Source organism: Lissotriton helveticus, chromosome 8 (assembly GCF_964261635.1).
Source record: "Lissotriton helveticus chromosome 8, aLisHel1.1, whole genome shotgun sequence".
In the NCBI taxonomy this organism is placed as follows: Eukaryota; Metazoa; Chordata; class Amphibia; order Caudata; family Salamandridae; genus Lissotriton; species Lissotriton helveticus.
In genome coordinates, this window is record NC_136069.1 from 278,783,881 (window position 1) to 278,808,358 (window position 24,478).

The following is a 24,478-nucleotide window of genomic DNA, read 5'->3' on the forward strand; positions in this document are numbered from 1 at the left end:
CTGGAGCCCTCGTGTGGGGTTTATTAGTGAGATTCCAGCGGTAGGAGCGGGCGCCTGTGCAGGGGTAAGCTGCGATATGGATCAGCTCTCTCGCCCCTCTCCATTGCACCCACTGCATTGTACCACGCTGCACTGGTTGAAAGATTGGTAGGATGTTTCCGGGTATCCGTGGTGTGTGGCACCGGTGTGGCGCAGCAGACACGGATTTTTCCCACATGGTGTGGCCGTGCGTGGTCTTGTTGTGCGTGGTGTAGTTGTGCCCTTTTTGGGTGCAGGTAACGCAAGCTGTCTCAGAGATAACGAGCTGTTTGTTCCTGGTGGACGCCGTCCGGTGCCTGCTCGATGAGGAGCATATCACCAAACGATTAAGAAGTTTATAGTTACAATTTCAGAATTTGGCACTTCTGGCTAAACGTTGCATTACCGCTGAATAAAAAATGTTTCTTGTTACCCAACTCAATGGTACTCTTTTTATCGACCTCAGATAGATGAAAGGCGGGATTAGAACCTGTGACCGTGAGGTCGAACATAGGCCGCTACAGTGGATGCATTAGTCCACTGCGCCACCAGACCCGGCATGGACTGTAGGACAAGCTGTGCTTATATCCAAGGGCCTATAAACACGGGTTTACATTAAATTTGCTGTGGTATTATTTTGTTCATCATGATCTGTCTATGTACTTCTCAAGGGGTCCTCTTGTTGGAGAGAAACTGAGATGCTCAACTGCTACTGACAAGTATTTTATAACACCTGGAGGGCGTACAATGGCCCTCCCGTGTTGATGGACCTATTTAGGAGGGTACACAAACCCTGCGTGCTGTATGAGAAGGAGCTATGGACACTAGCAATCAAACAGCCCCTGACTTCCTTCCACCGTTATGCAGTCCTGGATGTGGTTCTGTTACTTCCACACATTGTAAAGGCAATGAAGACATTTAAAAAAAATTTGAAAATTCTCAAACAGAGAAAAAATTATTTTGTATTATAAAAGTTAAGAATGCTCCTTGGAAGCATAGGACAGTAGAGATAATGTACGCATCCTGGGCCCAAAACGACAAACATGAGCAGGATGGAAGACGACATTGAAAATCTCATGGCTTGCCGTTTTGGCCGCTATAATTTTTCCTGCTTTTCACCATAGAATGCACTCACCGATCTCCGGCCCAAAGCCCCTTCCTGGGGTTCCAGCATGTTTACTTACAACCCGCCTCTTAAAATGCAAAGAACGCAACACACTCCTCAGGCTTTCTGAAAAAAAACATGATCTCTCCCACAAAGGCAATGCCATCTCAACCTTTCCAGACTTTACAATAGCAGTGTGTAGGAAGCAGGCTCTCTATGTAGTGTACTAAACTAAAGTACACTATGTACAGAGTTCGGGAAATCCCCAATTGGTATACAGAGGTATAAGAAGATAATGCTAACTCTTTTTGGGGTCGTGTGGGAGGGCAGAGTTAGGCTTATCAGAGGGTAGAACTAAGCATTTGTTGTACTCCCAGAGGCAATAAATGAGACACACACAAGAATAAATCCAAGACCAATTTATAAAAATAAAATCGATTTTATGTCATTTCTAAGACGATGAACACAGTTCTAAGGTAAGTACTTTCGGAGATAGGATATTGCAAAGTTCGAAAAATATATCACTTTTGTGCACAATTAAGCACCATGGGAAACAAAGGAGAAGTTGATTTTTTAAATAATTTTAGGCAATGCTTTCACAAAGTTCACCTTCACGTTTTAGGTCGCTGTCAGGACCAGGTCCAAAGTTCCAGCAGGAGTAGTTCGAGCGAGTCCCGGATCGGCCGGGAGCAGAGTGCTGAGGGTCTCGGAAGCTGACATACGAAGAAGAAGGTGGCCACTTGAAAGTACACTGCACAGGAGGTAAGTCTGCTAAGGCTCCTTGGAGCGAGGCGGTTGCAAGGGCTGGGGAATCATGGGAGCACAGCAGGTTAGTCGAGGCCGGGCCGGGTGCAGAGCGAACAGGTCAACCGGGTGTTGTGCATCTTGAAGTCATCGCGGTCAGGAGCAGGTAACTTGGAGAGGTCATCTCGTGACAACTGGGCCACTCAGGAATTGGATATCTGATGTGTCGACGTCCCTTGACGGGTGCTTGTTTCTGGTGTGGACTCTTCTTCTCTGTGTTTGCCTTTGGGGGTCTGGTACCCCGGGTATTGGGACACCACGGCTCTGGCAGGTTCTGGTGTCTCCAACTTTGGTGAGGAGACAGATCTGACCCTGCTTCAGTGCTGCATCGAGGTCATCGGAAAACAGCAGTTTGACAAACCAGACTTTTTTCTTTTTAACTCTTTATTCATGACTGTAACAAGCATTACAATTTACAGTTAGTCATCTTACATAGTATCAGTCTTTTCCTTTTTCCTTAACTTAGGCATATTATTCCCGACATCTGTTTATTCGCCGTACCTCGTAACATTCCCAGAAAACATTTCAGTATAACATGTATTCCGCGTCCGTAGTATACTGCAGTGCCCCTTCAAGTCCCATCCCTCCCAACTCCCTCCTCCCTCCTCCCTCCTCCCTCTTCCCGTCTCCAGGCAGTCCCCGTGTACATCGTCCATAAGATGGATATATCAGCTTTATGTCTGCATGAATGAATACTACATTGGATAGGCGTGGTTATCGGTGCAATTGGGCAAAGTAGCCGCGCATACAGGCACTCCTCATACCAAGCGTGTGGTCATAAAATATGTGCCAGTCACATGTCTGGGTTATCATCCTCCAGTTCTATTAACATATGGTCCCAGTCCTGCGCAATGGGGTATTTACGGTGGCCCTTCTCTTCCTCCCTGCGCAGCTCCGTAGCCTCTGCCTTTCCCCATTTCAGCATATCGGACCTCCATACCTCTACATCCGGGGGCCTAGGTGACTTCCATCTCATGGTGAGGGTTCGGAGTGCCAACAAGAGAGCCAAGTCTATAAATTTCAATTGTGCCTTACAGGCCTTGGGTCTCTTCCTGTTACCTATCAGGCAGGGCAATGCACCCTCAGGGATCTGCAGAACAGTTATAGTGAACAGTGTATTTCTAATTGTCACCCAGTAATTACGTATTCTCGGGCATGTCCACAACATGTGAATAATATTAGCATCATCTTCCCGACACCTAGGGCAGTTGTGTGGGGTGTTGGGAAACATCCTATGTAGTCTCTGGGGAGTGAGATACGCCCTGTGCAAAACCATGGCCTGTATAAATTTGAATTTAACGTTCCTGGACACTCTCCTAGGGTGCCCAAGGATGATCTTCCAATCGCCGTCTGTGATCGCCTCCCCTGTGTCTGTAGTCCAGGTCTCCCTAAGTGCGGTGAGGGGCAAAGCTGCGTGTTCTCTGATGCCTACGTAGAGCCACTTCACTAAGTGTCCACCCGTCCCCATGTAGTGGAGGAGATGGACCAGTTCGTGTTGGTCCGGCTTAGTGCGTTGTGGAGCCCAGGTGCGTCTAACATAGTGGGTCACCGAGGCGTGCAACAAGTACAGTCGTTGCGGGGCCCCTGTGGATTGTGCGAAGGTAGCGTGATCTAATAGGTTATCGTCCCCAAATAAGTCTCCCACCCTGTCTACCCCGGCATCTGTCCAGGGTCGTAATCTACGTCTGGACAGAGTCCCCTGTGGAGTCGGGAGGCCGATTAGGGGGATGTTGTCCGCATAGGGAGGGGTTCCTGCAGTGTACTTTAGCGCTTTCCGCCAACATTTCAGAGCCACGAGTAGTAGGGGGTGACAATCCCTGGGAGTCCGGGCCGTAGGCAGTAGGAGGGAATGAAGGTCTCCACGCGCCAGTTTGGCTGCCGTGAAGGCGATCTCGTGGAGGTTTCTGCCCGCCACCCATCTTGCCAGCCACTGGAGCTGGCTAGCATAGTAGTAGCTTCGCAGGTCAGGTGCCCCCAGGCCCCCTTGTCTGGTGGACAGCTGTAACTTCTTGAGACTCAGCGCCGTCTTCCCGATCCCCAAATTAAGTTGATTAGTAGCGAGTTTAGTGTGGTGAATATGTGTTGTGGGAGGAGGATGGGTAAATTCACAAAGAGGTACAATATTCGGGGAAGTAGGACCATCTTTGAAATTGCCACCCGGCCCATTACAGAGAGGGGTAGGGACGCCCAGAAGGTCACGCCACTTCGAAGGCCATTGATTGCTCTTCGCACATTGCCCTCAATCTGGTCTTCAGGGTTCCGGTATACGTTAATACCAAGGTATTTAAATGTAGTTGGAGCCACATGGATCTCGTGAGCGCCAAATTGTATGTGGGTAGGCTGTTGTCCGTCTCGGAAAAAGAAACCCAGCGATTTTCGGGGGTTCACAGCCAGGCCAGAGATTCTTTCGAATTGAGTAAAGATCGTCGCTAGGTGTGTGTGGTCACCCCGTAGATCTCGAAGGAACAGTATTATGTCGTCGGCGTATATGGAGATCAGGTTATGAGTATCTCCAACCATAATGCCCGCCTCCGCTGCTCTAGTCCGGAGTGCAATCGCCAGGGGTTCTAATGTGAGCACGAACAACAGCGGTGACAGTGGGCATCCCTGTCGGGTGCCCCTGTGAACGTCATAGCTGTCCGAAGTATGTCTGCCGGTGCGTGCCCTAGCCGTTGGATACGTGTACAATAGACAAATCCATTTTATCAGGGCATCTGGGAAGCCGAAACGGTGTAAGGTTTCAAACATGAAGTCCCATGCCAGTGAGTCAAACGCTTGTCGTAGGTCAAGGGTTATGCAGCCAGCGCTCGGGAATTCCAGGGGGGTGGTTGACATCAGGGCGTGTAGTCGCCTCGTGTTCTGAGAAGTGCTTCTCTCCGGGAGGAAACCACATTGATCAGTGTGTATCAGGCCAGGGAGGTGGGCTTGTATTCTCATGGCGATAGCCTTGCTAAGGATTTTATACTCCGAGGGGAGCATAGACAGAGGCCTATAATTACCCACATCTAGGGCGTCTCTGCCGGGTTTCGGGATGGATATGACCAAGGCCTGCATAGTCGAGGCTGGCAGATGGCCGACCTCATAAGCAGTGTTGTATATTTTTTCCAGGATAGGCACCAGCGTATCGGAGTAAGTTTGATAAAACTCCCCGGGCAGACCATCCATACCCGGAGTCTTGCCCCGATTTAAGGTGTGGATGGCAATTTTAATTTCCTGTTGCGATATGGGTTCGGCGAGGTCCGTCTGGATCTCCCGGGGCAGGGTTGGGATTACCAACTCATCCAGGAAGTCCACCATGGCATCCCGATTATCATTAGGGGGAGGAGCATACAACCTCTCCAGGCGGGTCCTGAACACATTGTTAATCTCCATCTGCGTGTTTACCTGTCTGCCCGTGTCGTCCTGGAAGCACGTAATTACTGGGGTCTCAGGGGTATCCCTGAGCAGACGAGCCAGCAGTGCCCCCGACCTGTCCGCCTCCGCCTGCTGTCGTCTCAAGTATTCCCTATAGTCAATAACCCGTAAGGTTTCTAGGAGTTACGTATGCTCAACATTACACAGTTGTAGGTCATCTCTGCGACCTGGGTCCGTCCCCACCACGGTCTCGAGCTCTTTCAGACGTCTCTCCACCGTACAGAGTTTATCATGAACTTCCTGTCTGGCGCCCACCAGCCGGCCAATCGCAGCTCCCCTCACCACAGCCTTCATTGCATCCCACACTACCAGGTTCGAGGACGCAGAGTCCCAGTTTTCTCTGAAGTAGCCGGTTAGCGTGTCCTCAAGGTGAGCACGGAACGGGCCATCTTCAAGTAATGAGGGGTTGAGCCTCCAGGTGGGTACCGGTGAGGGAATCCTGCCCTACTGTAAATCAAGCGTTAGCGGTCTATGGTCCGAGAATGTTTTGGCAAGGTAGGTTGCCGATACACACTGCGCCGTCAGGGAATTGGTGCAAGCGAATCTGTCCAGGCGGGTGTGTAGGTTATGTAGTGGGGAGTAGTATGAATATTCTTTAAGTGTTGGATAAAGTGTGCGCCACACATCAGTTAACCCCCATCCCTGAAGCCATGTGCCAAATGAGTCAGACATTTTATGAACTCCTGCCGCCTGAAGGGGAGGGTGTGATCTATCTAGACCTACATCTAGGACCATGTTCCAGTCCCCTCCCAAAATCCACGGGATGTCCACCCAGCCTGCCAGGGCCCTGCCAACTGTTGAAAGGAATCTGTCCTGGTCGTAGTTTGGGGCATAAATACAGCCCAGGACTACCATTATACCGTCTAGTGTGCCCTTTACCAGAAGGTAACGCCCTTGGTCGTCTGTTTTCCTCTCCAGCTCCACGAAGGGGACCCCATATCGTATCCATATCGTGGCTCCCCTGGAAAAGGCTGAGTACGTTGTGGAAAACACAGCTCCCCTCCATTTTTTCCATAAAGTGTGCACCTCAGGCTGTGTCAGGTGGGATTCCTGGAGGAATACAATATGTGCTCTCTGGCGAATCAGGAAGGCGTGTACCCTATGCCACTTCTGTATCGCCCCTAACCCCCTCACATTCCACGTAACCAGCCTATACTTCCCTCTCTCTTCAGCCGTATCCAAATACAGACGTCCAAGGGGACAACATTATGCAGTGCAGTATGAACATCGGCCATGTCACCCCGGAGACGGTTCCCTCCCTATCCCAAACCCCAACTCTGGAGGCGCAGCCTCGGAACCTTGCTGTGCCGAACATGAAACTGCAAAACAAAAGCAAACATTTAACAGTGCATACGCTCTTGGGGGGTCTGCTAGGCTTGAGCCATATCCAATGGACCATGCCAGTCTGCGCCGCCTGCTCAACGGCGCCGCCGGGAGGGGTGTCTTTCAACCAATCATTGTTACTGTCCGCCACTTGGGGGGTGGGGCCCTATATCCCCGCACATTCAGAGTTGTAGACCTAGGATGGATTAGAGTGTGGGTCGCACACGGGCCGCACGCCTGGGACCACGCACAGTGGACAAGGATAGTTCACCTCAGGAGCTAACAGGTAATGCATAAACACATTTGCGCACTTCGTCCATAGGGTCTTTTCCCTCCCCACTTTTCGGTCGTGCAACAAGGTTACAATAAAGAAAAAGGATACCAGTTTGACCTGACGATTCAGATCATATCAGCAACAGTCCTTATTCCAGGGCGGTGTCCAGGAGTTCATCCGCTGCTCTGGGCGTCACAGTCGGGAACAGCACCATATTGTTTTCAGAGTCCGAATGTATAGTGCTATCCTCGGTGTCCGTATTTACTTGCCCTCGGTCTTCCCTGAAGGAACCCGCCATCGCAACAGCGTCGTCTTGTCCTTTTTTCTGTTCGTGGACAGGAGGCCCACGTCTCTTCGGTTCCACACTTCGCGCTCTTGATCCGCTCTTTGCACTCTCCGTTCCGTCCTTAGATCCGCTGGTCGTCGAGCCCTGAGTTGGGTCCAGGTCCTTCTCAATGTCCATCACTTCTAGCCACTCCTCCGCGTCCGTGGGGCTATCAAAGAAGTGGGTTTTGTTATCGTGGATCACTTTGAGTCGTGCAGGAAACAACAGAGCGTATCGGAGTTTGGCTTTTTGGAGTCTCTGTTTAATCTCGTAGTAGGAAGACCTCTCTTTCTGCACTAGATTGGTGTAGTCCGGGTATAGGGATATGCGTTTGTTTTCGTATTCTATAACGGATTTCAGCCGGGCTTGTCTAAGCAATGTGTCCCTGTCCCGGTAGTTGAGGATCCTCACAATCAGGGGTCGTGGTGGTCGGCCCGGGCTCGGCTGACCCGTAGGGATCCTATGAGCTCTCTCCACACAGAAGTACGGGGACAGTCCTTCTGCAGCAGCATTATCTCGGAACCAGTGCTCCATAAAGTCCGTTGCGTGGGGCCCCTCACAGCGTTCCGGCAGGCCAATGACGCGTATGTTGTTGCGTCTATTGCGTCCTTCCGCATCCTCTACTCTGTCTATAAGAGTTTGCACCTGGTGTTGGATTTGTTGGATGGAGTCCGTATGTTCCGCCACCGTTGGGGTGAAGTCCGCCAGCGTCATTCCCTGGTCTTTGACTTTGTCCGACAGTTTGGCGTGATCGGCTTTAAGCAGGGAGAGGTTAGTAGTAAGGGAGCCCATTTGCGCCTCCATCGCAGCCCTAGAATCTCTAATTTCTTTAAGGATCAGGTCCAGTTTGTCTCCCTGGTGGACTTCCGAGGGGTTAGAATTCAATGCCAGAGGCGTGGAGCCATCCAGGGTCGCATCAGGGATAGGTCCCGTAGTTGTTCCGTCCTGGCCTTCTGTCGCCCTTACGCCCCTGCGCCCCATGGTGATTATTGCAGGGCAGATTCCAACCTCTACTCAAGGCACGTCCCCTCGGGCGTCCGTTACGTCTCTCAGCTTCTCCAGATCGCAGCAGACGGGCAACTTCACTGAGTTCGTCAGCACAGGGCCGCTGGACGCGGAGACGCAGGCCGCAGTCGTGTCCGTCCCTCACTGTGTAGGCGGCAGGGGGCCAGTGCACGTGCCGGCCAGGCAGGGCCGCCGCTTCACAATCACCAGAGAGGATCTCGTCGCAGTCCCCACCCGGGGGGGGAAGACGGTGGGCGTCCTCGCGCCTGCAGGGGGGGAAGGGGGTCCACTCCCTCTTCCCCTCTCTCCTCGGCGCCAGTCGGCCGTCACCCCAGCTCTCTAGCGCGGCGCGGGTCCAGGCCGGCAAAGCCCCTCGTCCAGGCCCCACTCCTCACCTGGGGTAATGGCGGCGGTCCAGTGTCGTGCCCCCTGTCTCAGCCCGTCTCAGCGACGCCAGCAGTGCGTCCCCGGTCCGGCCCTTCGGTGACTGTAATGGCCTCGGAGGAAGAGGGGGGGGGGAGAGATCAGGGAGAGGGCAGATGGATTCAATGCAGCGCCGTCCTCCGAGCCCCTGCGCCCGCTTCCTGTGATGGCAGTCCTCTGGGCTCCCCCCGGGCCGTCGGCGCCGCGCAGGGTCGGGGCCTCGCAGTCAGGGCAACTCCACGTGTGGCAGCGCAGCTCTCCCAGGCCTCCTGGATCGTGCCGCCGGTGGTCGCCGAAAGGGGGGTGGGGGGGGGGGTCGCGGAAGATGTGCACTCGCCCCCCAGTTCACCAGCAGCGAGGTCGCTCCCCAGTCAGTGAAGGCCAGGCAGTTCGTCGGCGGTTCAGCTGGCGGCGGCCTCGCATCTCGGTCGCAGGCCGTACTCGAGCCCCCGGCTCACAGCCCGGGACCAGGCCGCGCCCCTCCTCGTCGGTTTGCCTGGCGCTCGTGTCTCCCAGGGCCGTGAAATCTCCGTCAAGGCGAGCAGGGCACCGAAGGAGCAGGAGCCAGTCCTCGATGGCACAGGGCTACCCCCGGAAACGGCGCACAGGATCGTTTTGCTCCCGGCGGCACCGGAGCTTTAGCAGTCTCCGTCCGCCATGTTTGGCTCGCTAGCCACGCCCCCTTTGACAAACCAGACTTCACGGGATTAGTGCCTGCAGTGTGCAGGGGAGCGAAACCTTCACTCTAAGGCAGCTTCTTGGTGATTTCTTGAAGGCTGGAGGTGCTCCGGAGTTCTTGGAGTCCTTTCAGGTTCAGGATGACACAGCAGGTAGTGACTGTCGAGTCCTCGGAGCAGCAGGCAGGGTTTGGCACCTTTTTCTACTGCAGCTGGGCTCCAGTTCTCGTGCAGCATGTCTTCTTAGTACTGGTCTTCTCTTGTCCATCAAATCTGATGTTCAGGTCTTGAGGAGGAACCTAAATACTAAATTTAGGGGTGTTAGAAGGGGAGACAGGTAGTAGCCAATGTGATACCTATATTTAGGGTGTCTACACCCTCTAGTGACTATTTCCTGCGGGAAGGGGCACTACCCTAGTCCTGATAGGTGTTTTTTCCTCCATCCCAAGATGGTGAAATTTCAGGACAGGGGTTCACCTCGCCGGCCCCGCCCTAAAGGTGGTATAGGCTAAGTGGGGACCCTCCTCCTAATCTAATTTTCCTGCCTTTATTCCAGGTAAAAGGGGAGCATGTCCTCCACCACTATCTGGAGGTTCCTGGGTTGGATTTAAAAGGCGGCATTGCCTTTGTGGCTTCCTGACAAGGAAGGCCATCCTGTCCTGAAAGAGGTGTGAAGCACCTCCGCCAACAGCAGGCTTTGTCTCTGCCCTCAGAGTACTGGCTCCCATCCCATGAGGTCAGAAACATGTCTGGTGGTGAAAACAAGTCACAGGCCACACCAGTGCTTGGTAGGTTTTCTGGGGATCCTCTAAAAGAATCTCCTGTGTGAATTTATTAATAAATCCACTACTAGCATCAGTGAGGATTTATTAAAACAAGATGTTTGGTACTAAACACCTTAGAAATCAGCTAAGCCATCATGGGGCTAGGCAACTTGTGTTGACAAGTATTCGGCCCATGTACTCTTTATGGCTTCCTGTCCACTTACAATATCTCAGAATAGACTGGACATTGTAGGGGCATATCTACACGTCGCTCTGCCCTCACACAGGTTATAGTGCTCCATGCCTTAGGACTAAAGGCCTGCAGTAGGGGTGGCTTACCTATATCTTATGCAGTGTACGGGTAGCATGGCACCCAGGGCTGTGTGCCATGTCGACTCTTCGGATTTCTCTGCACCAAGACACGCAGCCTGCAATGGCAGTGTGCATAGTCTTGGTGAGGGGTCCCTGGGGTGGCACAACCAGTGCTATAGCCCCAGGTTCCAGTTCAGTACCCCAGGGGTACTACTTACTAGGGACTTACAGGGGTGGCTGAAGTTGTGCTAATCATGGTACATTATTTGGGAAGGATATCTGGCACGTAAACCTGGTTAGCAGGGACCTAGTGCACTTACATTTTGAAATCACATCAGGCATCAAGCAAAAAGTGGGGGCTAACCATGTTAAAGAGGCACTTTCCTACATGACCCCCCCCCCCCCAACGAAAGAGGATGAGACTAACCTTCCCCTAGAGAGTCTTCAACGTCTAAGTTGAAGAACCTGGAGAGGCCATCTGCATTGGAATGGATAGCAGTTTGAAATGTTCAGCTTTCATTTGCAGTAACCACCTGAGAGGCCGGTGGTCGGTTTGAACAATGAAGTGAGAGTCAAACAGGTATGGCCTCAGCTTCTTCAGGGACCAGGAAAGGCTTCCCTCTCAATGGCACTCCAATGCTAGAGAAGCCTTCTACCTATGAAAGCCACTGGCTAGTCTTGACCATGGTCATTTATTTGGGATAGGACCGCTGGTTGGGTTCAGAAGCATCTGTCTGCACAATGAATAGTTTGGCACAATCTGGAGCTTTTAGAACAGGTGCAGAGCACATTGCTTCCTCCAGAGTGTCAAAAGCCTTTTGCTAGCTCACTGTCCAGTTCACCTTTGTAGGTATTCTTTTGGAGGTCAGTTCTGTGAGGGGTGTCACAATGGTGCTATAATCCTTCGCAAACCTCCTGTAGTACCCAAACAAGCCAAGGAAGGCCATGACTAGAGTGTGGGTTGTTGAAGCCACCCAGTCAAGAATTATCTGGATCTTGGGCTCTAATTAGTGAACCTGGACTCCACCAACTAGGTGGGCCAGTATATAATGTTCCCCTACCTTATCTGGCACTTGCTTGCCTTGATGGCGAGGCCTGCACTTCTCAGAGCCTCTAGTACTCTCCCAAGATGGCTCAGGTGATCCTGCAAGGTGGAGCTGAAGACAGCAATATCATCTAGCTAAGTTGTACTAAAGGGTTTCAAACCAGCAGGGACTTTGCTCACCAACCTTTGAAAAGTGGTAGGTACATTGTTCAGACCTAAAGGTGTCACAGTAAAATGATAATGACCATCTGGGGTTGAAAATGCAGATCTTTCTTTTGCTCCTGGAATCAGATCTATCTGCCAGTACCCTGATGTGTGATCAAAGGTACTCAGCTATTTGACTGCTCACAGCCTGTCAATTAGGTCATGTGTCTTTGGAATTGGGTGTGCATCAGTTTTGGTCACAGCATTGAGGCCCTACAGTTCACACAGAACCTCATCTCTTTCTTACCACCCTGGGTAGGAAGTTTGGGGACTAACACCACTGGGCTGGCCCAGGGGATGTGAGATGGCTCTAGGACTCCCAATTCCAGCATCTTGCTTGCCTCAGCTTTGATGCCGTCTTTCACATGATCAGACTGCCTATATATTTTGTTTTTGACAGGTAAGCATTCACCAGTGTCCAGATCATGGTAGTTTGACCAGGGATCAAAGAGAAGATCTCAGGAAAATGATTTATGGCTTGCCTGCAATCAATCTGCTGTTGGACCGTGAGGGTGTCTGACAAGACCACTCCTTCCACTGAATCATCTTTTGGATTGTTGGACAGTACTTTAGGGAGAGATTCACTCTCTGCTTCCTGATCCTCATCTGTAACCATGAGCATGGTCACATCTGCCCGGTAATAGTAGGGTTTAAGGCGGTTTACATAGATAACCTTCTTGGGGTTCCTGCAAGAGCCAAAGTCCACCAGATAGGTGACCTCCCCATTCCCTCTAGGAGAGGGTAGGGCCCACTTCACTTATCTTGGAGAGCCCTTAGAGCCACTGGCTCCAAAACACATACCTTCTGCCATGGTTGGAATTCAATCATAGCAGCCTTGTGGTCATACCATTGCTTCTGAAGCTCTTGGCTAATCCCAAGGTCCTTGTTTGCTTTCTCCAAGTATTCAGCCATCCTGGAGCGGAGGTCAAGCACATAGTCCACTATGTCCTGTTTAGGTTCAACAAGTGGTTTCTCCCATTCCTCCTTCACAACACACAATGGCCCCCCTAATAGGGTGACAAAACAGAAGTTCAAATGGAGAGAACCCCACTCCCTTGTGTGGCACTTCCCTGTGGGCAAAAAACAGGCATGGAAGTAAGACATCCCATCTCCTTCTGAGTTTTTTTAGGGAATCCATCAATCTTACCTTTCATGGTCTTGTTACATTTTTCAACAAGGCCATTACACTGCGGATGGTAGGGGGTAGTTCTGCCAGATGTGTTTCATGTAACCAGACATGAAGTTTGTACCTCTGTCTGATGCCACCTCCTTAGGGTAGCCCACCCTGGTAAAGATACTAATGAGGGCCCTGGTCACTGCAGGGGCAGTGTAGGTCCTAAGGGGAATAGCTTCAGGATAGCTGGTGACACGATCCACTACCACCAGAATATAACTTTTTCTGAGGCCGTAGGAGAGTCAAGGGGACCAACAATGTAGTTCCCTACCCTTTCAAATAGAACCGCAACCACTGGAAGTGGAATCAAGGGGGGGCTTTGGGTTTCCAACTGTCTTGCCACTGGCTTGACAGTTGGTACAGGAGTTACAAAACTCCTTTACCTTCTGGTGCATGCCCCATATTGCTACTGAAGTGTACCACGTGTTCGTCACCCTTCTCACAACCCTGCTGGGATAGACCACCCCAAACACTTCTCCAACTATCAATCCAATAGTATGCACACTTTTGGCCTGGTATAAATTATGCTCTATAACTTCACATCCCATGCTGTATGTGCTGGAACAACCCGTAGGCCACCATCTACATCTTCCACCCATAAATGAAAGAAAAACCCAAATAAAGCTGAAGAACATGAACCTGGAACAAATAGGGCGCCTATTCTCAAATGGCCAATCCTTGATCTGACTCACATAATTGATAAAATAAACCGTACCCTCCTCAATACCTTCCTCTATTACACAATATGCCGCACACATATAAGATGGCCTTCATGTCCCTGATACAAGCTCCACCACACAGCAAAACACTACTACTGCGCCTAACCACAAATACCCTTAGGAGCCTGGTGTCACATTTATCCAACTCAATTCAAGAGAAATCTCCTATCACTATCCCCCGACCAGAGAAAAATGGTCTAATGTTTTACCTGGCAGATCACTGATGAGGAAAGGAGATCTCTTGCACTCATACAGGTACCATCGCCTCCAATAGTACACCACATGTAACCGACTTCAAATTCTTGTGCTGTGTGCATAGCACTCCTCTGTCACAGCTCTAATATGACCTTGCAACTAACTTTGCTTCCAGAGATGTCAGGCCCCAATGGCGGAATTCCTCCATCCAGCCTGGACATATCTCCAGATACATACATTTTGGGAGGCTATATTTTCCCATATTATTCACCACTACACCCATAGTATCTACCACTATACCAATCTCCCCTTTCCCTGCCCTCCTGGGATTCACTGCACTCCTGGCCTATGTAAAACATCTCACGCCAAGTATTAAGGAATTATCAGCCATTGCGCTACTAGCTAAGCACTAAATAGCATGCATGTGGGACCAAGATTGCTCTCCTACCATCAACGACTTGCTTAAATATTTGGTATTTTTCAATGAGCAGCTCAAAATGTACGGTTCCACAATCCTGCACGCTTCAAGGCCCAAAGAAATAAATAAGGGCACCCCTGCAACCTGTTCTCCTGAAGCCCACATTTTCCTTTTCCATTTTACAAGACTCTATAACTTAGGCATAAAACGGTTTTGCCTCTCACAAGGTGACTCTTTACTCAACATTGAGACCATGCTTTGGCATCCGATTTTATGTCAAACAACATTACTATAGCAACATTACCTTGCAAATTGACGTATATTGCCGCTGAAGACGGAGTATTGCCCAACACCTAATGACATTAGCTATGTAACCTTACATGTTGGTGTGTTAAATGTACAATTGTACTTCCCATGGTGCAAACTGTTTCTTTTACAACTGTGTTGGTTTATTGAAAAGTAAAAAAAATCCTGCAAAGTCTTCTGAATTGAACGATCTCACATAATCTAAAATACAGTGTGTGATATAATTTTTAGAGTTGGGTAACACTGCTAGTCCTTGTGAATATCAATGGGCTGCTCGGCTGATATGAATGTTAGTCTAAAGTCTAACACTTTTGTGGTGTGATGATACATGTAAGCGGTTTATGATACGTTCAGAAAACCAAATCAAATGACTTAAAATACTTAGAAGAATGGGGAGTTTGTCATTCTGCAGATGAGAGTGTATAAGAATCAGTCATGAAACATTATCGCCTTTGAAGAAATGTCCAACTCCACACAAACACAAATGGTGACACTCCAAAGAAATTGGTTGTACTAAAGAAATTCAGGTGATACCATGAAAAAGATATTCCAGAGAACACTGTTGCAATTTATAGTCTTCAAACTGAGCGAGACAGGTGCAGACAAAAAAAATTACGATGAGAAGCAAGGTTACCCAAAGTTAGTGCCTTAATATACTAGAGTTCAAAGATGTCCGGCACATTCTCGCTCTCTATTGGAATGTGACCCTCACTATGTGGACGCCATCTTGAGTTGGGAAAGATACACCAAACACTCACCATTTCGGCTTCCATTTTAAAAGTAAAAAATGTTACTTAAATCTGCATTCAATATTAATTATGTGAAGTTAATATTCAAGATACAGAAGTTTTGAATGATTAAATGTAAAGAACTACAAATGTACCTCATGCCTATGTCCATCTACCTCGATTGGCCTCCGTGATGAATCCTCTCCTACTCTAACCAAAAGTAATGCATACTTGTGTTGATGTTCCTGACACTAAGTCCCAAGGTGAAATCTTTGACTGGGTCGACCCACTTGGTGTATCTAAACAGTGCCAGGTCTCTTGAAAACATGCCTAGGTCCCGTCAACAAAAAACAGGGACACCAGATTGCCACTTTACTTTTTCTTGGTGCTTTTGCCATAAAACGTAAAACATTCATAGCTCCCATTCCTCTTATTAGGTATTAATCATGTTTATGTAATTTTTCTAATCAAGTGTTTCTCTATATTTAGAAATTGGTTGTGGGATTTTTACTTTGTTGTGTTTTGACCTTTTAACTGTTTTGGTACTGCTAAATACTTTACACACTTTTGCTTAAGTTAAGCCTGTCTGCTCTGTGCCAAAAATCAGAGGGGTTGAGCCCAGGTTTTTTTTATTGAACTTGTGTATTGGACTGGACAAGATGGTTGACCCATTACTTGGACTAAACCTCACATCCTCCTCAACCAATTTTCTTATATCATATCTACAATGGCCCTGAATAATATAAGCAATGTCAGTCCCCACTTATCTACAAAAGAAAAGTGGGGACCGTTCACGCAGTGTAACGGTTACCATATCACTATGTATTCCAACTCAGTATCTCTGCTCCAAGGCAAAGTTAAGTTTGCAGTGTGCGCTTCAGAAGCAAAAATACATGAACAGAAACAGTGTTACTGTCAGTGACCTGTGGATCAGGTACTGCGCTTTTTCTCCTCTGCACAAATTTCAAACTATATGGTCACTATTAACTTTACATTACCGGTGAGTCTAGTCGGGGAATTAATCCTAACTCTTGTTCTGTTCACTGAAAACTGATCCTATTGCATCATCCTGAACTAGCCAAGAGACGTCACCCTGGACTCTAGGACTGCATTTTAAGACCCCTCAACTGCTAGAAAGAAAACAGTGGTTATTTCCAATGGTTTCCTGATCTACAGGGTTACTCCTCATTGCCTTGTTGACAACATCTATTTTATGGTGATATGCAAATGTAATTTAAGTGCTTTTAAATCTTAAATTCCTTGCCTGGATCATGCAACATTTTGAATATTTCTATGTCTCTAAGCACCATTTTTCACCGAAGAAGCGACTGCTTTTAATGCCTTCTGTTCAGACTTTATCTGTTCACTTGGAGGTGAAAGCTAACTAGCTGTACATTTCGGTGTACGTGACCAACATCCATTCATCAATGTACAGAGAAGTACGTTTATAAGTGCAAAGGGAATCTAAGAACTCGAAGTCAACTGTTTTAAATGTACAAGTTTCAGAAATGGATAAAATTGGGAGCAATAAATAAAAAAACACACAAATATTGTTGACTATGGAAAGCAAGAGTAGACACTTGAAAATACAAATCCCAAATTGAAGACAGGGTAAAAAACAAAAACAGCATAGAAATACAAAAGAATGATGTAGATAATTGATGCTCACTGTGATACCTTTTTCCACAAAGTTTAGATACAGAGAAATCCTTTGCTTGGAATCGTCCGACATGATCTCTTCTCCGCTAAGAGTGGTGTATGCTCTTTTGGCTTCATCCATTGTGCCATATCTTACAAAGGAATATGGTTTGTTGGGAGGCATTAGAAGAACTTCCACAACTCCACATTTCTCCAATACAGACTGCAGCTGCTGTCTGCACACTCCATTACCCAGACCGCCATTGGCCACCACCAGATTCTAACAGAAGAAAAGTATTAATAAAATAATTGTTTTGAAAAATTTGTTTTTACTTTTTCAGTTTAATTTTAAAAATATATTTTTATTAAGGTATTTTTGACATTATAGCATTGAATATAACCAAAAAGTAGTCTCTTATTTTGCTTGCAGTCAAGAAATGTAACTGTGCACCGTAAACAGGATAATACACCGAAATCATAGAACATGCCACCATGCTTGAGTAAGAATCGCTATGATGAAAAACTTTTTTATTTTTCAAAATGAGTTCTTCTTGCAAACTAAAGGAGTAGCTATGGGGGAACTTTTGCCCCTGATTTAGCGATTATATTTATGGACGATTTTGAGAGGAGGTACATATTCAGTGATCAGAATCCATTTAGCAGTAATATGGATTTATGGGTGCGTTACATAGATGACGTTCTTTTGATCTGGACTGGAACTACATCTAACTTAACATGTTTTCATACCTGGTTGAATGAGAGGAGCTCGGACATCCAGTTTACCCTACAATCAAACAACAAAATAATTGATTTCTTGGATATAACCATCTTTTCAGAGAATGATTTGCTCCATACAACCCTGTATAGAAAACCGGCAGAACGGAATTCCCTCCTGAAATACGACAGCCACCATCCCAGGGGATTGAGGGACAATTTACCATTCGGGCAGTTCCTGAGTCTTCGCAGGAACTGCTCTATGAAGTCGAACTACATGATTGAGTCTCAGGAACTAACAGACCGACTGCTGGAGCGGGGCTACCCTGCCAGGCTGATCAAGAGAGCAGGCAAGCGGGCATGGTTCAGCCCACGTGAGAGCCTGTTACAACCCAGGGACAGAAGTGACTCGACCTGTGAAAGGATGATATGTGTGACAACTTTTTCAACCAGAAGTAATGCCATCAAAAAGGTCACAAATAAATATTGGGCCCTCATATCAAGTGATATACAGCTAAGTTCCCTTCCCCTCCATTCATACAGAAGAGCCAAGAACATCAAGGACCAGGTGGTCCACTCTTTTCTTGAATCACCTGAACCAGCTACTGTGCTATCCATGTGGAACCTTCCGCCTATTCTGGGGCACCACAGATGTGGAACATGCAAAGCCTGAACTACTACAATACAGTCCAAAGAATTCATACATAACCAACGCAAGATTGTCCGTAAATCCTACACGAATTGTAATACTACGAATGTTATATATGTGATCCGATCCCCGTGCGACCTTGTATATGTGGGTCAGACTCAACAAAAAGTCAAAGCAAGAATAATGCAACACAGCAGCCGGATATGTTGTGAGGTACCAGGAGCACCCCTGGTGGAACACTTCAAGAGGCTTGGACATACCCCTGATAGCCTGAGATGGATTGTCCTGGAAAAAGTATCACTGGGACCAAGGGGCGGTGACATGAGCTTGATTTTGAACATTCGTGAATCAAAGTGGATGTCAATATTTGACTCCATCAATAATGGACACAATGAATTGGACAGTAGTCATGCCCAATTAGCAACATTATGCCGGTAGAGCTGATTTATGAACTCTGACCCCACATGAATGCCCAGCTCCAGTTCTCATTGCTTTCTTTTGAATCCTTATTATGTATAACTAGAAATCAGACACACTATTGTTCAGTGCTCTATACTATGTGACAGACAACTATATCCGATTGTGCTTTGTCTAGTTCTGTATACAATGTGGCAGATGACTATACCCTCGTGTCAGAGAGGTACTTGTCTGATCCCCCACATGATCAATTGAGTACATTGTCCTGAGTTTATTGTGGCCTCAATACTATCCGAGTTGCTGCTTACATGCTGAGTCATGGATCTTAAGTAATCAATACATATGGGACGCATTCACCCTCGTGCCCAAGAGGTGCACGTCCCAAATGCCAAATAACCTTATCCTGTTTGCTTAAATTCAGAGTTTTTACGTTGGACTACTGGGTCAATTGAGTAATTTTTCCTGAGTTCATTGTGGCCTTAACACTATCTAATGTGCTACTTATGGGCTGAATCATGGACGCTTTCACCCTCGTGCCTGAGAGGTGCGCGTCACAAATGCTAAGTCAATTGATCTTGTTTTCTTCCAATGAGCGTTTTTTCTGTGGGGCACGGCATTTTTACTATTATCATTGATTGCAGCCCATCTAGCGTTTCCACTGTGGCCATCTACGCATTGTGCATTAGCAAAGGTGCACACGCGCAGCATGCGTCTTTAACCCCTTGGCCGCTGCAGTAATTCCGCCGCGGCGCTGGGGGAGAGGGGGGCGGCGCTGCCATGCTCGTGACGGAACCACTCCGTCACGAGCGTCGGGCGCCCTGTGCTTGTGACGGACTGGTTCCGCCACGGCCACGCCTGCTTAATAGAACGCGCAGGCGCGGAATCGCGGCAGCGTGGGCGGGGCGGCGCGCCATGATGGAACCACTCCGTCACCAGCACAGCGCATCCGTGGCTGGTGACGGAGTGGTTCCGTCACCAGCACACAAGGGGTTAAACTATTACCGCCCGCATTACGTGCGACTGCTTATTCATCGGTGGGAAAACAGAACCCCTTTCGGAAACGTTGGAGGCCGTCTCTTTAGGTATTTACTACTCCGCTATACAAAACAGGGCCGGACAGTGAGATCGGTTATGTCCCCATGCGAGGATGTACCGCGCACTGAATCCTTCGTGCTTTCTTTCCATTGCAGATATCACCGACCATTGCAGCGGCTTTTCATTTTCCCCATTGCACCCAGAGGACCACGACAGCACCTTGACTCAAGTGAGTGCTCAGGGTGGTAGTCGTGTGTGTCTGTGCTCAGGACTCTCCTTGTCTCCAGGCGAGCCCTACACTAATGTTGCTCCCTCCGTGTTTTATTTATTTATTTTAGTAATGGCTGACCTACGTGGCGGCTGGTCTTTTTGCTATGAACAAAGCCTTTTGATCACGATTCTGCCTTGATCCATGTAAGTTCATATTGGCTACCACTAATTTTGTATACTTCCAGTTTCATTTGGTCTTTATTTCGAATAAAAAATTCATAAAAGACAATATACAACCATACACAATATAAAAATCCACAGGTTATTCCCTGGTACAAGTAAAGTACAATACAACATGCACATAAATTAATACTGCTAATATCCACGTAATGCTAAAAAGACATAATACAGAAATATACATCTGGATAGAACAATCAATGCAAGGGTATATTCAGTCTCTTAGTTCGAATCAGCCAGGCCCATCCCAAAAATTTAGCAACACAAACCACAACTGTTTCTGATCTAATTACTTGTAGTTTTGTGAGTGCATCTCGGTGACCACTACAATTCAGGGATGAACATATGGGTTTCAGCCATTTGCTTCTAGGCGATCGATAAACAGGACAACCGAAGAAAAGATGGCCAACACTTTCTTCCTGGCCAGGACACCAGAAGCATTTATTTCCTGTCTTCGTGTCCCACTTTGCAGTAAAGGAATTGACAGGCAAGGTGCCAGTACGGAACTGATGATATAGTTTGCGGTCTAACACCTTGGAAATCAAATCCCAGTACTGCTCAAGAGAAGGAATAACCTTATGCAATAGAAATAAACCAGTTAAATTTGCATCCAGGGATTGGGTTACTAAAATAGATTTTTTCCAGGCCCAGAAGAGCGCCTTAAACTCAGATTTTGATGGAAAGATTGACCCCCCTGGGTTGGACCATAGCTCTGGAAGGCCCATCATGTGCAGGATGTTTTTGACTTCCCTAAGCCATGGTATTTTTTGCGCACCCCACAGTGATTTTACCTCGTCTAATTCACGAGAGAAAAGACTAAGCTCTGGGGTAGTCCAGAGACGACGCCATAGTGCCACTAGGCGATAATGTGCCATCTCGTTGATAGGTCTACAGCCGAGATCTAGTAACAAAGGTTTAATAGGTGCAGACTGCGGGAGACCTACCAGGTTCCGTAGGAACCTATTCTGCGCAGCGGCCAAGCATGATAGATCCTTGTGGCCCCAGACTTCAGCACCATATAGGGTTGCAGCAATAACCTTAGCGTCATAAATCTTTAGAGCTGGAGTGATACGCTTTGTTAGGGAGTTCTTTTGTTCATGGACCAGACATCCAGCCAGCCGATTAAATTTAAGTTTTGACGTCTCCAATTGGGGGTTCCAATTGAGTTGGTGATCAAGAGTCACACCTAAGTATGTCATGACCTTGACCTGCTCCATTAGAACACCGTTTAAAGTAACAGAACAATTAGGGGGGGTTTTCTTGCAAAAAACCATAAATTTGGTTTTCTCAACATTTATTTGCAAGTCATTTGTTTTACAAAACTCTGAGAATCTGTTCAGGGCTACCTGAAGCCCACCTCTTGTTTTTGAAAGGAGAAGGGTATCGTCAGCGAAGATTAGCATGGGGTATTTAAAACCGCACAGAGTTGGTGCATCGGCGTGTGTATTATTAAAATATTGGACCACCTGGTTAATAAACAGAAGGAACAGGGTGGGGGCCAAGACGCAGCCTTGGCGCACCCCACGTTGTACAGGGAAGCTTTTGGTCACCTGCCCCTGGCTCCCCCACCTTACCTGAGCAAAATTATCCTCATGTAAACGCTGGACTAAGCTCAAAAGCTCTAATGGAAGACCCATTAATCTAAGAGCCTCCCATAGCTTCTTCCTTGGGACTAAATCAAAGGCCGACTTGAGGTCGACAAATGCGGCGTATAACACACCGCCACCCAAAAAAACCACCTTCCAAAAAAGGAGTGAAAACCGGAAGACCTGGTCTATGGTGCTGGTACCAAACCTAAACCCTGCCTGCATAGGGGAAAGTATGTTGTTTGGTTCGATCCAACCCTGAATTCTTACTAAAACCATCCTTGACACTATTTTCTGGATCGAATCGATCAGACTAATAGGCCGATAATTATTTGGGATGGAGCGGTCACCTTTTTTGTATACTGGCAGAATTTCCGCCCCTTTCCAAGATTTGGGGATCTCAGCCCCTGCAGCTATGCTGTTAGCCAGTAGCGTGATATAGGGAACCCATAGGTCAGGGTTAAGCTTGAAAAGGTCTGCAGGAATAGCATCTAGGCCAGGAGCTTTACCAGACTGTACAGACTCAAGGGCGTGTACAGTATCAGATTCTAAGAATGTAAGTCTGTCTCCTATTTGTGGTAGGGTACACAGTGGCGTAATTGCAGTGGTTTGATCCTGTGCTACACTTGGATCATTAAATTGTGCTGAAAAGAATTCCACCCAGGACTGAGCTGAGACATGATTGTCGGGTGTATGGGCAACTGAGTCCCTACCCCGCCTGACAATCAGCCAAAATTCAGTTAGGTTAGAGGATTCACAGGCTCTGAGGAGATCGAGCCAGTAAGAATCATCCCAGTCCCGCTTGGCTGCCCAGAGGGTATGCTTGTAGCGCTGCCTAGCTGTCCTAATATCATCCGTATTCCGGGCCTTAACAGCAGCTATTAAGTTGGTGTGAGCATCTCTGCAACTCTTGTTGTACCATTTTTTGTGCACCTTTGCAATAACAGACTTTGAGGGTATGGTAAGGAGATTTTTAAGGCCCAAAAAGCACTCCTCGTGGAGATTGGTAATTATAGGATCAACGTCACCAGAAAAGGATAATGGTGGCATCCTACTCCTCACATTCAGGACCTGCTCTTCAATCTTAGAAATAAGCGCTGGGTCAACTAAAACCCTGGACCATTTTACTCGCCGTCTGTTGTCGCACAGAACTACATCTGACGTTAAGCAATTGGTTCCCATGACTGGAGCACCCAGACCGGGGACCAAAATCTCCAGGGAAAGAGGATTATGATCACTCTCTGGTCGGGACTCTACCACCATATCTCGCACAATAGACCATGATTCGATATTAATCAATATATAGTCGATACGGCTAGAGCTCAGACCATTGTCAAAGGTATTGGTCCCTAAACTGTCAGAGCGTGTACGCCCATTAACAGCCCGAAGACCCCATTCCAGACAGAGACCCAACCAATGTAAAGCTGCCTCAGTGCCCCTAACTCCCTTGGTGATGGTTAGCGGGGGAATATTCCAGGCTGTATCCTCCTCAGATCCCACATCCTCTGCCAAGGTAAGTATGGGCTCAAAGGATGTATTCATGTCACCCGCTACAATGACAGTCTGATCGACTTTAAAGTTCTTAAAAAGTCGATCGAGGTCATTCAGGACAGTTTGTTTCCTCCCACCCTGACAGCCACGGGCATAGACATCAACTAGGAGGAAATCCTTGGTGTTGGCTTTGCTCACGATAATACATAGGAGATCAGCACTCTCTACCAAAATTTCCTTACCATGAAAGCCCAGATTGTTTTTAATCCAAATGGTAAGGCCACCAGAGGCCCTACCCTTGGGACTCCGGATAGCAGGTTTGGTAAAGTTAAGATAACCCAGTCTAAATAAGGGGACTGTTGACCATGTTTCCTGGAAGACAACGATATCATAGGAGTCAATGAAGTTGACCCAATCGTCGTTGTCCAAGCGTCCCCGTAACCCTGCAATGTTCCAGGAGGCCACTCTTAGTGGATTATCCGTGCCATTGGCATGGGGTATCTGTACCAGGCCCATTTCCTCTGTCCCAGTCTTAACTAAGGTATTAGTAGGATCTGAGATTGGACCTAAGTTTTTAGGAGGAATTAAGCCATTAGAAGGTGATGTTAAAGTAGTGGGTAAGACAATCCCCCGTGAGTGAGGAGAGTCCATAATAGGCATTATGTCACCAGACCCCCCAAGTCAATCAACATCCTCCAGGCAACCAAACATGTTGGAGGTGGGTGCCCCTTGCCACCAATTATGCTGGCTATGTCCATCTATCCTGTGGGTTGGCCGTCTGGCATTCTGGACAAATGACCATAAACCCTCATTCGCGGGTTGGTGTCTTGGAGGATAAAAAAAAGTAAGAGGTCTCACAACAATTGTGGAATTGGCTTCGTAAGATGGCCATGCACAAAGATGCTGTGCTGTGTGGGGGTCTGCAAAGGATACCACAACACAGTCACCGGCTAGGGACTTGTGTGTGGGGCCTATCCAAGGCACTCTCCGTACCATTAGTACACTGCTTCTTTGATGGACGGGAAGCTGTTTGTTCGAATTAAGCCAATGAATGACTTTGTTTTTCAGGGAATGATGGTTCTCCTGGGAATGTAGGTCCAATTCTGGGACGCCAGCTAATATGATAACATAAGGCCCTGCTTCCGGTGGAAGGTCAATAAACCCTCCACGAAAATTGGGACGACTAGCCTGCCGTTGTGGGTTATTCACAAATTCCGGCCTTGTGGCGTGGTGTGATACAGCTCGTGAGTTGGGGTTCTGCCTGTGTG

General features: G+C 47.9%; 1 protein-coding gene across 2 annotated transcripts in view; it reads right to left on the bottom strand.

The window, feature by feature from the left end:
* ALKBH8 (alkB homolog 8, tRNA methyltransferase) overlaps positions 1 to 24,478 on the bottom strand; it is a 416,983-nt gene that overhangs the window by 345,381 nt on the left and 47,124 nt on the right. For both annotated transcript variants that reach the window (XM_078657033.1, XM_078657032.1), the window contains exon 3: positions 16,911 to 17,151. In XM_078657033.1, the coding sequence (XP_078513159.1) occupies positions 16,911 to 17,151 (241 nt within the window). The remainder of the gene's footprint in view (positions 1 to 16,910; positions 17,152 to 24,478) is intronic.